The 16,207-nt window shown below is 43.6% G+C and overlaps 1 protein-coding gene across 1 annotated transcript in view; it reads right to left on the bottom strand.

Moving 5' to 3' along the window:
* Positions 1 to 16,207, bottom strand: part of sema4c (sema domain, immunoglobulin domain (Ig), transmembrane domain (TM) and short cytoplasmic domain, (semaphorin) 4C) — an 84,365-nt gene that overhangs the window by 8,842 nt on the left and 59,316 nt on the right. Inside the window, exons 5-12 of the mRNA XM_079270954.1 lie at positions 13,478 to 13,540; positions 11,651 to 11,749; positions 11,379 to 11,475; positions 9,393 to 9,512; positions 7,136 to 7,287; positions 5,079 to 5,254; positions 3,073 to 3,217; positions 2,342 to 2,555 (exon numbers count right to left, since the gene is read on the bottom strand). Coding sequence (XP_079127080.1) covers positions 2,342 to 2,555; positions 3,073 to 3,217; positions 5,079 to 5,254; positions 7,136 to 7,287; positions 9,393 to 9,512; positions 11,379 to 11,475; positions 11,651 to 11,749; positions 13,478 to 13,540 — 1,066 coding nt within the window. The remainder of the gene's footprint in view (positions 1 to 2,341; positions 2,556 to 3,072; positions 3,218 to 5,078; positions 5,255 to 7,135; positions 7,288 to 9,392; positions 9,513 to 11,378; positions 11,476 to 11,650; positions 11,750 to 13,477; positions 13,541 to 16,207) is intronic.

Here is a 16,207-nt window from a genome sequence, read left to right on the forward strand (position 1 = left end):
CAGCTGTGACTGGATACCAATGAATATAAATATTAAGGATCTGCAAACAAACACCTGCTGTGACTGCACAGTATTTTACTTAAAAATGAATGATATGCACAAACTATGCACCTGTGATTGCATAGAAGTTCATTCAAATATGAATGGTGACATATTACAATACACAAACACACTCCTTTGATGCCATAACAATTGATTTGAATATTGATGTAAAAAGTCTATGAAAGACAAGGACTCTCCACTGAAAAAGTTTGTTACTTACAAGAAAACTAATGCAAAGTTGTCTGCAACTTTCATCAACTTCAATTTGTGAAACTTTAACGCCAGCTGCACTAGAATGTCATGCAACTCTGCAACTGAGAAAGACGGAAAACGAAACGGAAAACGACTTCTCCTGCCAGAGCCGAGTCCAGCTCAGCAAGAAAAACGATCCAAAGGAGTCAGCATGCTGGCCCTTTAAGACCTCGGGTAAAGATAATATCATCAGAGACATTTGCAGACTTTTTTATGAGGTGTTTGGGGAGCTGATGCTGAGCGAGGAGGAGGAGATCCTATGCGCCTCCTTTCATGTACGGCATTGTGAACAAGTTGAGATCCCCTGTGATGAAAAGCGTTTCAGGCACAGCTGGTGGGGTGACCTTGATGTGTGTGTGTGTGTATCCATGGATGGAACAGTATTACGTGCTGACATGTACTTTTTTGTGTGGCCCTCTCGATTAAGAGACTGTCACAGATAATATGAAAAGGTAAGTCGGTAGCCGACGGGAGGTTTGAGGGCAATACACACACACACACACACACACACACACTCACACACACACACAGCAAGCCACATATCATCACTCGCCTCTCGCGGTGTCAGGGACCCGTGTCGGCTAATCCCTCAATCCTGTGGCCTGTTTTTTTCTCTGAAGAAACAGTCTCGACAAGTGCTCCCTCTTTCTCTTTTTTTCACATCAGCTGTCGCTGTGCTGCAGCTAATAGCTAATCAACCCCACAGCCCAATTGGCACTATGAGCGCACGTCTGCCAAGGGCCCTGTTGAGTTTGTGCTGTGAAGCACGACAAGCGGGGATGACTACCGGTACACTTGGCTGAGGAAGCGTAAGTGTGTGCGTCTCTGTGCGTTTGTGTGTATCAGCTTGTGAGCGTGTTACCCACGTGTGTGTGTGTGCGTGTTGATTTGTGCGTGTCTGGGTTGGCCTCCCTGCTTGCCAGCAGAGAAGCCCCGAGTCCGCTGTTGTCGCACTGTCAGTTTCCACAGTCGCTCTGTCAGTTTCCACAGTCGCTCTGTCGCTGCAGTGATCTGAATGGTAAGTAGTTGAGTCTCGCTCCATTCATGAGGTGGGCTGCATTCAAATTCACATTCCCTGGAATCCACTGTCAGATCTGTGTTATTAAGGATTAAGGCTCCGTGAGGGATTCCAGGTCCGTGCCAAAACCGGACACCTGCATATGGGCCCGATGGCTACGACTGGAGATATTAATTAAGTCGCGCGTACGTAGATGTTTTCTTTGATGCATGAAGATGGATCTCAGCATGCAAATCAAGTCCTTAATTGAAACCCAGCTGAAGTCTGGCCAGATGGCATGTTGTTTTGCGCCACCATACCTAGTGCCAGTACCTGTCCCTGTCTGCCTCCATGGCCTGTAAGCTTTCATCTCTTCAACAAATACTGTGTGCAACTCACACACACACACACACACACACACACACACCCAGTTAGGGGAATATAAGCAAAGGCTGTGTACCTACAATACATTTTCTCTGCCACATCGAGAGTACATGATGTAGGTGGGCAAAGTCACAGGAACACCATATACTGTATAATGCAATCCAATACAACAACCCTGCAAACAAATTCTAGTTTTCAGCTTAACTTTTATGTATGAATACATATATATCATTTATCAGAAAGGTTATTTTGTCCCAAAAACTTGAACTGAATTTAAGTATGCTCACTTTAAGTACTAACATTATAACCAGGTAGAAATATCTTCAAGCGTAAAACGCATATAATGTCATTTCTGCCACTGTGGGGTCTCTCAATCAGAACTAAAATGAAAGACGGACTTTGCTGACATCGTGAAGTATTGTGGGATCATGGGAGTTGTAGTTTTCATTGTAAAACAACCACCACTGTCGATGAAAATCTATCTGAAGTGACTTGGACAGAGGTTGTGCTTACGGACGGAGTGATGTATTTAAGTGTTATTCATGTCACATTTACCAGATATATCATTTCATTCTGAAGAAATTGCCGCAAATAGCACCAGCTAAACGTTACGTTAACTTGCTCGTCACTCTCTGACGTATCTGCGGGCGTTTCTGTAGTTTGTACCTGTGCCGATGAACAGCATGTTGTACGCCCGCTGGTCCAGGGCGCTAACCCGATCCACCGCTAGCCTCGTGAAGTTGACACCCTTGGTAAGCAGCAGGGGGCGAGCCAGAGCTTTGTCCTCCATCAGCGGGTGCTTCTTGGCAAAGTTGAGCGTGGCGTCAGGCAGCTGCAGAGAGCTGTTGTAGCCGCTCTCCCTGTCTGAGTTCGTTATACACTGCGGCACAGACAGAGGATAGAGAGACGGGGGAGGGAAATGGAGGGAGGAAAGGAATGGAGGAAAGGACGAAGGGAAGAGTGAGAGGGCCAAGAAGGAGAAAGAGGTGAGGAAACGTCTTAGCTGCAGCTGGCACGGGTTGGCATGGCTTGCTGGCTTTGGGATGACTCCCTCCCTCTTTCCCTTTCTCTCCTCTTCTCCATCTTTATTTCACTCTCCCTTTCAAATCCGCCTTGCATCACATCCCTTCCCCTGCTTCCTTTCCTTTAGTCCTGGATCATTACCTTCTTAGCTTTTCGTGTCGTGCCAGCTTTTACTCTTTTCCACTTTCATCGCTACAGTACCCCACGCCGCCCATTTATACTTCCCTCCCTCCCTCTTTCATTATCCCTCCTCTGCCCACTTATGTCTCCTTCTGTGGTGCAGTGGTTGACAAAAAACCCTAGGTTTTAGAATGATGCTCTTGCTTCCTAAAGTTGCCTGGAAACATCATATATCACATATATCAGTTTCTTACCGATCCAGGACGTGGCACAGGGACAGCACCGGTGTAGCGCCCCCACCTTTGAGATGCCTCCCTGTACTCTTTGTAGGATCCTTCAAACACCTTCTTCACATCACTGATCTGGTACTGGCAAACCGCCGACACGTCCACGTCACCCCTGAAACATGGCGACAAGGCGGGAATTAGCGATGTGTGGCGGTAAAAACTGAGAGACGGATTACCTGTCATACGCTTGTGGAAAATGTGTCTTTTCAACAGCTTTTGGATGCAGCACAAGTAGAGTCAGACAGACATGCACGAATGTGAGCTGTACCGCACAGAACGGAAGATGGTAAAACAGCATTGTGTATATATATATAATACCCAGCACCCTACACTGTCACTTATTGAGTGAGCTGAAATGATAACATGTGTTGACACATTTTCTGTGGCGAAGCAAATTGATGTACAAATTGATGTACAGGCCACCGAAATTGTGCTGCGACTCAGGTAATGCATTCATTTTAATGGTAAGGCAAGGGGTGTAGGTTATTTTTTTTTTTTTTTCCCCCCCAAAGTGGGACTGAAATTGGGTATTGACGCATGGCCCAGGCACATTAAGCCATACTTGCACTCCTCATGTCACAAACATATTTCATTTCCATTTCCTCATCAGCCGGGACGACACTTATTTTATTTAGCTCTGAAACAGAGTTGCTGACATATCGATAAAAAAGGTACAGAGTTATGAATCAGCCACTAAAGGAAAGTGCTATTCCGGTCTGAAACAGTGCTGTTAATGTGCAGCAGTTCCACGGCATTTAACCGATGAACATCCCAACCAAAGGACAGCACTGATGTCTTAGTAAGTTAAAAAGCTGGCTTATTCAGCCAGATTATGGTTTGAACTCTTGAGTCATCATTTACATAATGTCCAATTATCTTAATGCCAGGGGACTTTAAGGAATCCCCGGCGAGTCACAGAGGAAAAGGATTCGGCGTTTTTTCAGCTGCAGTAGGAACTCTGAATGAAGAAACAAAGCTTGAAGTTCAAAGCTGGCTCGCTTTGCGATATGATATCTTATTGAGGAACACAAAAGACTGACATCAAAGGGTATTACCCGGAGACGGAGAAAGTCTCCAACTATCCTCCTGAAGAGAACCTCCTGCCCTCGCTCCTATTCTTTGTTGATAAGTAACTCATTCACACATTACAGTTATGTAGCGCTCCAGCAAATGCCAGTCTTTACTCCACTAATGACACTCCAGTTCATTATCAAAACTAAGTTACTGTTGTCAACACCAATCACCACATTGTTGTTCAATTAACACTTTTAATGAAGTCTTCTCTTCAGAAGAAACAAGTCCGAAAAAGTTGATTTGACCCTGAACTAATTATTATCAAGCTATAAACCAAGAGCCGAGAGCCGCGGACATCAACAGAGTCCGCTCAGTCTCACAAAGATGTAATTTACTCCTAAAATAGCCAATGGTAGGATGCATTTCTGCTCCCAAGACAAAACACAGGGGGGGTCATGATACTCACATCGGAAGGTATAAGAAGTCATGTAAATAATTGGATTCAACCAATGACTCAATCTCTCGTCTTTTCAGATTTAGGATGGAATATTTGTAGAGCAGGACCTGATTATTAAATCAGTCCGGCAAATGTGTCCACTATCATCTGAAACAACATTACGTCTATGTGACATTAAATCACTAAAACATGTTCAAGCACACTTGAGTTGTATCCACTCGAAATAACTCACAGCACTGTCAGTTGAAGGCCTATTATAATAAAAGCCCAATTACACAGTAAATACCTAATCACATAAAGCACATCATTAGAACTAGCATATCAGACTGACTGGCTGACCTGTGAGTTGAATAAAAAGCAGAGTAACTGATATGTTGGCAAAGTGATGTAGTGTCTCGCCCTGACAGCAGATGGCACACGTAGTAATTAACTCCAAAGGATGACACTTAAATTGAGCTACAGTCTCAATTAAAGGTCTCTGACAGCGCTCGCTCTGACTCACCACTGCGCGTGGAAGATGCCGTAGAAGGTGGTCGCCCTCCAGTCCTGGCCCGGCAGTGTGAAGACGGCCCTCAGGTTGTTGAAGGAGACGTGGCGCTCGGGGAGGGAGCACTCCAGACGGACTTTCTGGAAGGTGGTCCACTTCTTCTGCAGGGTTCTGGTACCACCCAGATCCCCCTGAGAGAGGACATGTTAGGTCTCATCAATGGCTGATATGGGTCGAATATATGTCAATTGTTTTGGATTATTTGGATTTGTTAAAACACCCCTGCAATGTGCCTTCACATGCACATTTCATTCCGTTCATTGTGCCTGCCCTGTATTAATGAGCACAAGCTGCAGCCTAGTATTGGAATTCAATTATGAAATCTAAAACATGGATTTCATATTATTGTTTCTGTTTTCCCTGCTGTGCCGAAAACGTACCGAACCGTGACCCCAAAACGGAGGTAGAAACCGAACCAAGACTTCAGTGCACCCTTCCACCCCTACACTGTGCCTTTTCTGTAGCAACATAATAACAAACCTGTTCCATGCCAATGAGCTGACAGAACTGTTGGCATGTTGGAAAAACCTCTTAAGGAGCATTTAGACCCTGTCATGTTCACGGGTACCATAGAAATGGGGGATGACAATAATAATAATATTCAATTATACAATAACCATTGCGCATTAATGAGCTGTCCCTTTATACAGCACACTGTGGGCTCAAAAGAGGCCCGTCTGACACATATTCCTATCATCCTCAGTGATTGCAGAAGCTGTAAAAAGGAATAAAAAAAGAAAGAAGCAAAGGCTCATAACACAGCAGTGAGATGCCGGCATTGTGCAGCGGCAGCAACAGCAATATCAGCAGGAGGAGCTCAACTGTTCATTGCTCTAGTACACATCGTGTGTGAACATCTGTTTGTAATTCCATTCAAAGAGCTTTATTGTTCATCACAGCGCAGACATGAAAGGGCATTTACCATAAAACAGTGCATATATTGTACACTTAATTAGACACATCTCCTCAGACTGTTAACAATCTATTTTGCTCAGTTTAAAGGTTACTGAGATATGTCCGCATGTGTCACTGTAACATGACTGAAAAGTCCCTAAAGCCACACGAAAATAAAAGAAAAGGCAGTCGCACTCTTCACAGCTAGAAGCACCTCTGATGTCCGGCCATAATCACTGTGGTATATCAGACCCAATCAGTTATCCTAATGAGACCATTAATGAGGCCAATGAAAGCATTTATTACCAAATAGCTCCATGTCAATGTAATTGTCGTCACATAACACATTGTTGGTAAATGGTTGTTTGGCTGAAATTCAGGGTGGGACAAATTAAAGCGCCGGACAGCTATTTTCTCTGTGCAGCCTTTTCTTCGTGCTTTATTCTGGTAACAATGTAAAAGCTTGTAGAAAATGTTTCTCATTACATGCATCAGGTCGTGTCTGACACGGAACTTGTAGGGAAAGTATCACGTTTCCATCATGTACAACGCACCGCTTTGTACAAGGTAGATGGAGGTGATGATTGGACGGATGCATACAGGCAGCTCAGAGAAAGTCTGTCTCGAAAGTTGTGTCCTCTTAGTTGAGGCAGTTTGTATCACTTGCACTTAAAATCCAAACAAAAGCAGAGCAAGTGCCGTTGGATCTGAACTGAAACGCCATTATGTGCACTTAGCTTTGTACGTAACGTCAGGCTATTCTAAGTGGGATTTATCAGATTTAATGTATTTACTTAACGTATACTCGAGCTGTTGAACAACTCCACCAGTTACCTCCTTATATGGGCATCTCCTGTTGAAGTCTGTAAGCCCAAAAGCAAGTGCTGTCTCAAATGATTAAGTGCTCAGAAACAGCTGCCAAAACAGCTGGCGAAAACAGAAAAACAGCTGATTGCAAGCCAAGCATGCAGGACACTGTTTTGCCGAGAAAACTAGTTTTGGGCTTCATATGTCCCCGTGCATTCCTAAACAGTCAGATTGATTACTGCTCCTTTGACGACGTTAGAATCCTAATTGAATCCGTTCTGATCAGTTTTGACGGTCAGCTGGTGCATTACCTTGCAGACTCGGGCCACTCTGGCCACAGTGAGCTCAGTGTCACAGTCCAGCTCCAACGCTCGCTCACTGAAGAAGAAGTAGATCTTGTCGTCGTCCCCATCTTTACTGCCGCTGCTCTCCCTCACCAGGGCTGAACCCACAAAGTCCGGCTCTGCACACACACACACACACACACACACACACACACATGGAGGTAGGTATCAAAAAGTGTATTTCCACATTGTCTCAGCCTCTAGGTGCATTTGAACTGAATCACAGCACACACACACACACACACACACACAGCTTGACACCTCGTTCTTATTCCCAGCCGCCTCTTCTCACCTCTCTGTCTATTTTCTATCAGCACTCTCTCCTTCGCCTCATCTCCCCTCCAGTCATTTCTCGCTCTCTGTCTCTCCATTAGCGGCCCCATTTTGTGTTTCTCATTTCCTCCCATCCGTTCCCGTCCTTCTCAGACTCTCTCTGCATCCAGCCCTCATTAGATTTCGATTGATATGTTTTTTAAAAAGGATTACACAGACATTCAACTAAATTCGATGCTAACCTTTTTTTTTTTTAATTACAAGGCTACAACGTTCCCTCCAGATGGACTGCTCTTTTCTGCATAAAAGCCTCTGAAGCAGTATTTTACGCCATCATGGGACACTACAACTCGCCACTGAAGCCCAGGCCAATTAAATGCTCTTAGAAGCCGCTTAAATCAAGGTGAGGCTAGCTTCATTGGTCGACTTTTTCATAAAAGCTCAGTATCAGCATGAATAACAAACGGACACATCGATCCGAACCTCAGCCTCATCTGTATGTTGCTCCTTCCTCCCCTCACCTATCCCTCTATCTTTTCATCGCCAGTCCTAATGTCTGTTCTTTCATCAGCCATTTTCCCTGCTGTGACTTCATCCTCTTCTCTCCCCTTCGCTTCTCTCCAAGTAGCTCACTCCTTTCTCCACCTCCCCCCCCCCAACAAGATAACGATCCCTCGCTGTAGCCAAGTCCTGCGCTTCATTTCCTGCAACTCATTTATTTTTTTCTCCTCTTGTTCTTTTGCATGTTTCTAGCTCACACTTTTTGTTAAATGAAACTCTGTTAAAAAGAAGCCAGCGTTATCTCTCATGCGATTCATTTTATTCAAATACATATTTAATGTGTCGCAGTGTCTGGGAAAACTTGATGCAGCATATTTAACTTTAATTCAATGGTAATTATGGAATAGATATTTTTCCATAAATTTGAATTTTCTTCTGAACATAACGGTAGAATACAAGTGTACAATTGTGCATGGAATTCTAGTAGTGGAGTAGTTTCTACGCTGGTTTGGAACGTAGTGTCTTCTTTTATCGCCTTTCCAAAACCAAAACACACACACACACACACACACACACACACACACACACACACACACACACACACACACACACACACACACACACACACACACACACACACACACACACACACACACACACACACACTACCACTCGATGGTAAGAACTGTGTAGCATACTTGTAGTAGGTAGCATATCATTCGCTCCATTACCTGAGACAGCGTTACTTTTGCCAAATTCATCCTCCTCCTTCTCAAAGACCAAATAAAACACATTGCTTGGATTTAACCTGTGTTGCTTGTTCATGTTTTTCCACAGACACGTTCAAACAGGGTTACATTAGGATTAACCAACATTTGAATTCATTCTCTACATTAATTAATGCACTATAACACTATGGTTGATTAGCTAAAATGCAATAGGAACGCAGCGCTACCCTGTTGTTCTATGTCTTTTACAGGCACCAGTAACTGGTGAGGATACTGATCTGGGACATGCAGCTTTCAGCGTCGGCCTTTTAGCATTACGTCATGTATGTCGCCAATAAGAGCAGATTAAAGATCCCTTTCCATTCGTTGGAACACGAGATGCCAGCTGGCAAGATTAAAAAGTCTTCTGGAGGCAGTTTTCAAACAGCTCATTAGTGCTGATAAAATGTGCACACAGCGGTCGTCACTTTAGCCGACAAAGTGGTTGGTTGTCAGCTAGAAATGAAAGGCCGGCTGTTGTTTACTTCTGTGTGAAATTGAAGACCCATTGTTTCAAAAACGACTCCGAATCTTGAGTAGTGAATGCGCTCTAAGCAAACAACCACTTTAATTATTTCTCTATCCGTTCCCTCCCCTTTACTTCCCTCCCTGTCTCTCTTTCAGTTGGCGGGTTAACCGCTTCTTCCTCTTCCTCTTTCTAAAATGTCCTCTTTTTCACTTACCATTGAGCCAGGCAGGCAAGTATTCACTCTTCATGCTGTAGTGCTGTTGGCCCAGGTTCCTCAAAATGACTGGCTCTGTACCCAGGAAGTTGTTGAGCGTTGCTGAGTACAGCTCCTTATCTGTATAACAAAATGCAAGCTTCAGTTTCACTCTCGTTGTGCGGGGCCTGAGAGAGGGACATTGGTTTAGCGGGGTGCACAGAGAAGCAGAGAGAATGGGTGCCTTTCAGTTCAGAGAAGCTGTTCACACTGAAGTGAACGCAGCATGCAAAGTTAAATTGGACTCCTGGACTCTCAGTGCAATCATGGAGCTCCGAAGCAGATGGGAAATGCCGCAGAAGTGGGTTGTGGAGATTTGATGGCCATTTTATGCTCGAGCTGTAACAACAATGGTGGTGTTGTTCACTGTACAGACTGCTGAGCCGGAACAAGCGGAGCTGACTGTTGGTTTGGTGTTGATGGATATGAACCCGTTTCCAACTAAGAAGTGCTAATGCATCTTTTGTTTAACGCGATCCTTAAATGATCGTTACGCTCGTTCAGAAACACTCAAACTTGTATTTTCTTGGCGATGGTTTTACAGTTGGTAAACAGTTCTGTCAAAGGCAAGTGTGCGCAACAGAAGTAACCGCTAAAGACCACAAAGACAACATGAACAAATTGACTTTACACATCCGTGTGCTATTAGTGAGTGGGTAAGACGTTAACAAGTGGCCGATATTTGCATGTATTTGGTGGAGAAACCTATTGTGTAGCAGCCAGCAGTGACGAGCATACAAGTCACTTGATGCCAACAACTACGTCATCCGTGGTCGTGTACAGAACGTCGACCACCATGACATAAATGAAGAGTTTTGACTTGATCGAGATTTAAAGCGCTCGTCAACGCGTTTCACAGCTCACGGACGCCGCCGGTGTTTCAGTTGAACAAGTGACAGTGATAACCGTGGTTGCTCGAGGTGACGGGCGCAGAACATGTCGGTGTTGTAAGAAATTTGAGCATAGAACTGTGTGTTTAGTAGCTATAATAAGTGTTCAATGATTCATATTTAAGAATTCATAATTAGTCATAATCATAAGTGTTTTGGAAATGCATAATTAAGATAAGCATAAAGTGTTTTAGGATTAGTAGCGAGATGGAGAATTTGAGACATGAAGCTTTTGCCAAAAGTTGCAAAGTCTTATCTATTATATGGAATGTTTATCATAGAGGGATTAAACCACAACTGACGGTCATTGAATGTGTTCGTAAACGCAGGGACAGAAAGGCAGACAGGCGAATACGCTGCTGGAAGTTAGCCAATAGGAATCGGGATAAACGGAAGAGGAGGTGTTTCGAACGGATGTGGGTGGTTTCATTTCAAGTCTTTTTCTCTCTCGCGTGATGGCTCTCAGAGGACGGACGGGTTTTATACCTGAGGAGCTGAGTTGAGTTTTTTGCAAACGGGGTTGTATTGATTTAATATTTCATGGAAATAGTGTACTTCACTGTAAACACTGTACTTGCATCAGTGGGATTAAATTCCTTTTAATTGTAAAGCAGTCTTGGTAGATTTCTTATTGCAGCGTGTCCACTGTGAACAGCAGCCGGACACGTGCTCTGGCCTCCTCGCTGTGGAACAGACTCAAACTTCCACAGTGTCCTGGTAAAAGCCTTCAACCCATTTTAAATACTCAACTGTGTTGATTTTCTACACGCACCATTTATGATCGTTCGGCTGAAAGTCACCAGTTCACATGGTCACTCATTAAACTGAAACTCCTGTTGCCCTGAAACTGTTGTTATCCCGTCGGAACATCGATCCTGACAACCAGACATCCTGATGCTGTGGACAGTTCAACATCAATGCTTAAAGCTTGCTTACTCGTCTGGACTGCTGGGGTAAAATGACACTTCCGTTGCCACCAGGCGCACGCATATTTTTGCATGAATACGGAGTACATTACAACATGCGTTCATTTACATGAATTCACACTGACACTCACCCACTATGAGGCCAGTATGCCCCTTGGCAGGGTCATATGGGCATTTACCCTTCCCATCTTCCAGGGCTGCAGTGTTCAGGGTAAAATAGTCGGCATTCTGCAAGCACACACAGGAACACAGGTGTTTGTGGTCAGTGTGTATTATGATCCGCATGACACAGCTGCGAGCTCTGTCTGTCCTTTCCGAGGACCAGAGCGCTCCATCCCTGGTCATGTTGTCCTATTGCATCAGTGTCACACACACACACACACACACACACACGCATAGTTACCACATAGGTGCATTTGGGCTGGAAGGCGTAGGTGCCGCAGGTGTAGAGGTGCGTGTGGTTGAAGCTCTGCAGGAAACGGATGTAGTTGAAGCACTCGGTCTGTGAAGGAGAAGAGGAGGAATTGTTAGAATGCTGTTGTTTGTTGGGCAGGTGAAGCTTTTGTCCTCTGTTGAGGTGAAGTCTATTCCACCGTGAAGTCTCTCGGTATGCTCGCACACACCTCTGAGATTTAGCTTTTAGTCGAATGCTTCAGTGTGGCTTCTTTTAAATCCTCATTCCCTTGAAATACCTCAGTAACCTTGAGACGAGATCATGTTTGCTGATTATATCCTCATATTAAAAACGTGTGAAATCAGTTGGCCAGTCAGTGATTGAAAGGATCTTTTGGCTTTGTCATCTTCTGTTATTTTTGTACAAAATAGTTAAAAAAAAACCTCAAAGACACTGAAGAGAGCAGATTTTTCTTTCATGTATTAGGTGTATGAAGTCAGCCAATCAACACTGTAGTACAAGTGTCCCATTGAGGACATCCCTTAATATATGATGTAACCACAATTTCTAAGTATCCTTTAAACTGAAGAAAAAACAACAACCACATATCAAAAGATAGGTGTGTAATTAGCAGTATAATGTATTCAGTGTTTTATGGGGAGTGCCCTTCAATGTCTGCGCTGTGATGAACAATAAATCTCTTTGAAAGGAATTGGAAACAGATGCTCACACATGATGCTAGAGGAATGAATAATTCAGTGCATCCACTTGATGTTGCGTTCGCAGCAGCAAAACAATATCTGTATCTCACAGCTGTAATAGGAGAAATATGATTTTTTTTTTAAATTCATTTTTACAGTTCCTGCAATCAGTGAGGACAATTAGGATGAGTATAACAACGGTCAGCGTAAACACCTTAATGGTTGTTCTTCATATATGTGTCTATATATATATAGTCAACTATCTTGATCATGCTGTATTTTATGAACGACAAATGATCAACTTTCAAAAGGTGAATTTAGAATAAACATTACATTTTGATAACAATTTGAAAACTATTTGTAAAGCTCCTGTTTTAAAAATACTCATTTCTCAACATGTTTTTCTTTCATTTTTTCTTTCTTTCTCTGAGTCAATTTTAGTCAACTGCAGCACTCCAGTGAACTATTTCCTCTGTTTAAAACCACATCAAAGGTCATTGTTGAGCGGTGAGAGACGTTTTAGCTCGCTGTGTGTTTCTATAACATATTAAAGGAGACTGCAAATGTACATTATGCTGAGACTAAAGTGCAAAGCAGTTCACTATCTGTGTTAACAAATGCACTACAACTGATGGTAAGGACTGCAGGCTCATATGCCTGGACAATGTATGACGTAATGCTGAATCACAAAGAGTTACTTCGCTGTTACACAGCATCATATTTGGAAGAAGTGGAACATCATTTTGAGATTTAAGTTTTTTAAAAATCGGATGGATGATTTCATCTCCGACCGTGGTCGACCATGATAAGAATTTATATATTAAAGGAATAGTTTCCTGCTGAGAGTTGAACGAGAAGATGTCTGTTGAATATGAAACCTCAGCATCAGTCGTTCTCACATTTTAGATTCTCTTTGGAGCCCCGTTAAAAGTTGCTGATCCTAACCCCATCTGGAAGTTGCACATTCACTGCGTGCTAATGTAATGGCTGGAAGGTTTCCAGTTAGAAGTCCCAGACTTGACCAAATGTAATTGAGCAAAGTGAAGCGCTGTCATAAACGAATGTCTTAAAAAGAAACGAGCAAGGCAGGTAACCCCAACGACTCGGACACTCTGTCAGCTTCAATCCACGTTACCTGGTTGTTCTTCCCTTTGGCAACGCACTCTCTCTTCTTGTCCTGCGGAGCCGGCCAGTCGATCTGGGGAAAAGAACGAGACAGATGCGATGTGGGCAACATGTCGTCTCCAGGAACGGTGCAGTCTGCCTTTCGGCCCATGAGCAATACATCCTGCAGGTACCAATGTGTCTATACATCATGTTCATTCATGGACCATAAAAAGTAAATATACGTGTAAATGACGTCACCTCACTTCTTTCTAAAAGGGTGCACTCAACAACCACAGACTCAAATTAATTGTGGCACTAAAAAAACATACATTTTTGAAGTTACACGAGTTCACCTTGAACTTAAGATACAGTTCGGTCCACAGACTGAGCCGCCCAGTCGGTGCAGTAAGAGAGGACGACTGCAGAGACCCGGGTTCAGCCCCCGGCAGCGGTGCCTCTTTAGTTCGTGGCAGAAAGGAAACTGTGAGGTCCTTAGTGCAGCAAAATTCCCTAATGATGATGCCATTGTTTAAAGGATCAAAGACTGACAGGCAAGACAGTGTATCACAATGCACCTGGAGGAAGTATCACTCCTGTGACAAGCTTTTGTCCTCCAAAAAGCAAAATTCTGCTGAAAGTGGGGAGGCAAATAGAAAAGAAGCGTGCACATTCTTTCACATGCTTCCATCTACCGCTGACGTTTGCTATGTCGTGTTATTCACAGTAGCTGCTTTTTTTAATGGCTGTGTGACACATGGCTGAACTTTGCTCCGTGGACAGAGGTCCACACTGTGTTTACTAAGAGGTTTCCACAACATTAGAAATAATTACACTGGTCATTACAGGCAGAGAGCCGCTGCGTATTCAATATGAAACTGATTTACTTGAGTGGCTATAAACCAACAGCAATCACACAACGAGCCGTGTACTGTACTAGTAGACAGATTGAGCTTCATAAACTCGACTTAAAATACTGACTTTTATATATTATGATAATAGAATTAATCATTAGGATCAGTGGCTTTGAGATAGAACCTGTAGGATCTGTGGTTTGAACTCATGCACAGTTTTTAAAGACAGACGAGATAATATGAAGCACAGCAACCAGCGGTTCATTGTTTCTTCTAATTTGTTCCCAAGGGACACTCATTAGTCACTAGTCACCGTCTCCTTTATGATCTGATGAAGAAACTCAACTCTCCATTTGCTCCACACAGTTCAGGTATTTTACAAAAAGCACCGGGCAGTAGCAGAAGCAGTCGAAGCGTTCTGTGTTAATGCCAGACGACCTACAGAGAGAAGTCTGCCAAAGCAAATGTCCTCCATTTTACATTAACACGTGGCACGAATAATAAGCTCTCTTCACATTAGTGTCTTAGAGGCAGTCTTTGTGTGACAAATAACTGTACAAAGTAGGTATGGTTAATGTATGGTTAATAAGCGTCTTATTCTGTCAGCGAAAGAGTCTCAAGTGATGAAAATGAAGCGTAAACCTTTAATTTGGGAAGGACCTCGGCGCTATTACACGGCCATCTGGTTTCAGCATCTTGAAAGCCCGGTGCTAATCTCGGATGTTTTATCTCATACAGTGGCAGCGCAAGTAATGGAATCCACGCTTTGGCCATTCGCTGATGAATGAAAAAAAGCACACTCGTTCCCGGGCAGCTCAAACTGAGACGGTCCTGAAAACAAATGTGTAGAGAAAGGACGGCTGGATATGTGAGCCTGATGTCTCGCCCACTTGAACATTTGCTACATTTTCTACTTTTCAAAATGCTGGCGGTGAAACGGCGCATTGATGAAGCGAAATTTCGTCGAAATTGTATCAGCGGTGTCTGAGGCACCATTGGGGAGAATGACTGAACACAATTAATAAATGAAATGAGGAAAGACAGAAATAACATAACTTATATAACTGACATGGGAAAGAACATAACTAAATAATGTAGGAGGAAGCACTTCAGACACCAATGCCTGCTGCCTGTCTCAAAACAAAAAAAAAGTCAAAATTCTGAGAAAATATATCCCTTGAAAATATTGAGGGAAGAAAAACAGGCGTGGAAGTAATGACGGAAGACGGCGGCGGAGGAATAAAAGAGGAGCAGTTAAAGGAAGGAAGGGGGAGGAGGGCTGAGAGAGTGATGGGCAGATGGTGGCGGAGGGGATGGACTATTCCCTCGTCTTCGCACCGCCATTTCTCTGCGTTGGCTCCTTCCCACTACAATGCACACTAGGGGGCTGACAACAGGCGGTCTTATCATTACTGTAAGACTCGTAACCCTCACTCAAACAGCCGCAGCCCGTGTTGCATGTGACAGTGTGTGTATGTGCATCTAATAACTGCTCATTACGGCTCTAAATCAGATCACAATCCCCAGACCGCTGCAGGCTGCCTGCTACACCTTCATCGGACTGCTGCAATTGTACTGATTGCAATATGGACCAATTATTGACGGAGCATAGCGAAACCAGATTGAGTCTCTGAGGCTTTAGCATCTCTGCGTGTGTACGTGTGTGTGTGTCGGTGTGTGTGTACGTGTGTGTGTGTGTGTGTATATCAGGTCAAGTCAAGGGTATTTATAGAGTGCGTTGAACAAACAGGTTTGCCTCAGAGTGCTTCAAAGAAAAACAAGATACGCAAATTAAAACAAGGACAATAAAAACATGATTGAATAAGTGCATCGTAAACTCCGAGAAACAGGGCCAACGCCTGTGTGTGCTCGTGAGAGTGCAAGTTTACTCCCACACATTCACAGTG

The sequence above is a fragment of the Melanostigma gelatinosum genome (assembly GCF_949748355.1).
Source record: "Melanostigma gelatinosum genome assembly, chromosome: 6".
NCBI lineage: Eukaryota > Metazoa > Chordata > Actinopteri > Perciformes > Zoarcidae > Melanostigma > Melanostigma gelatinosum.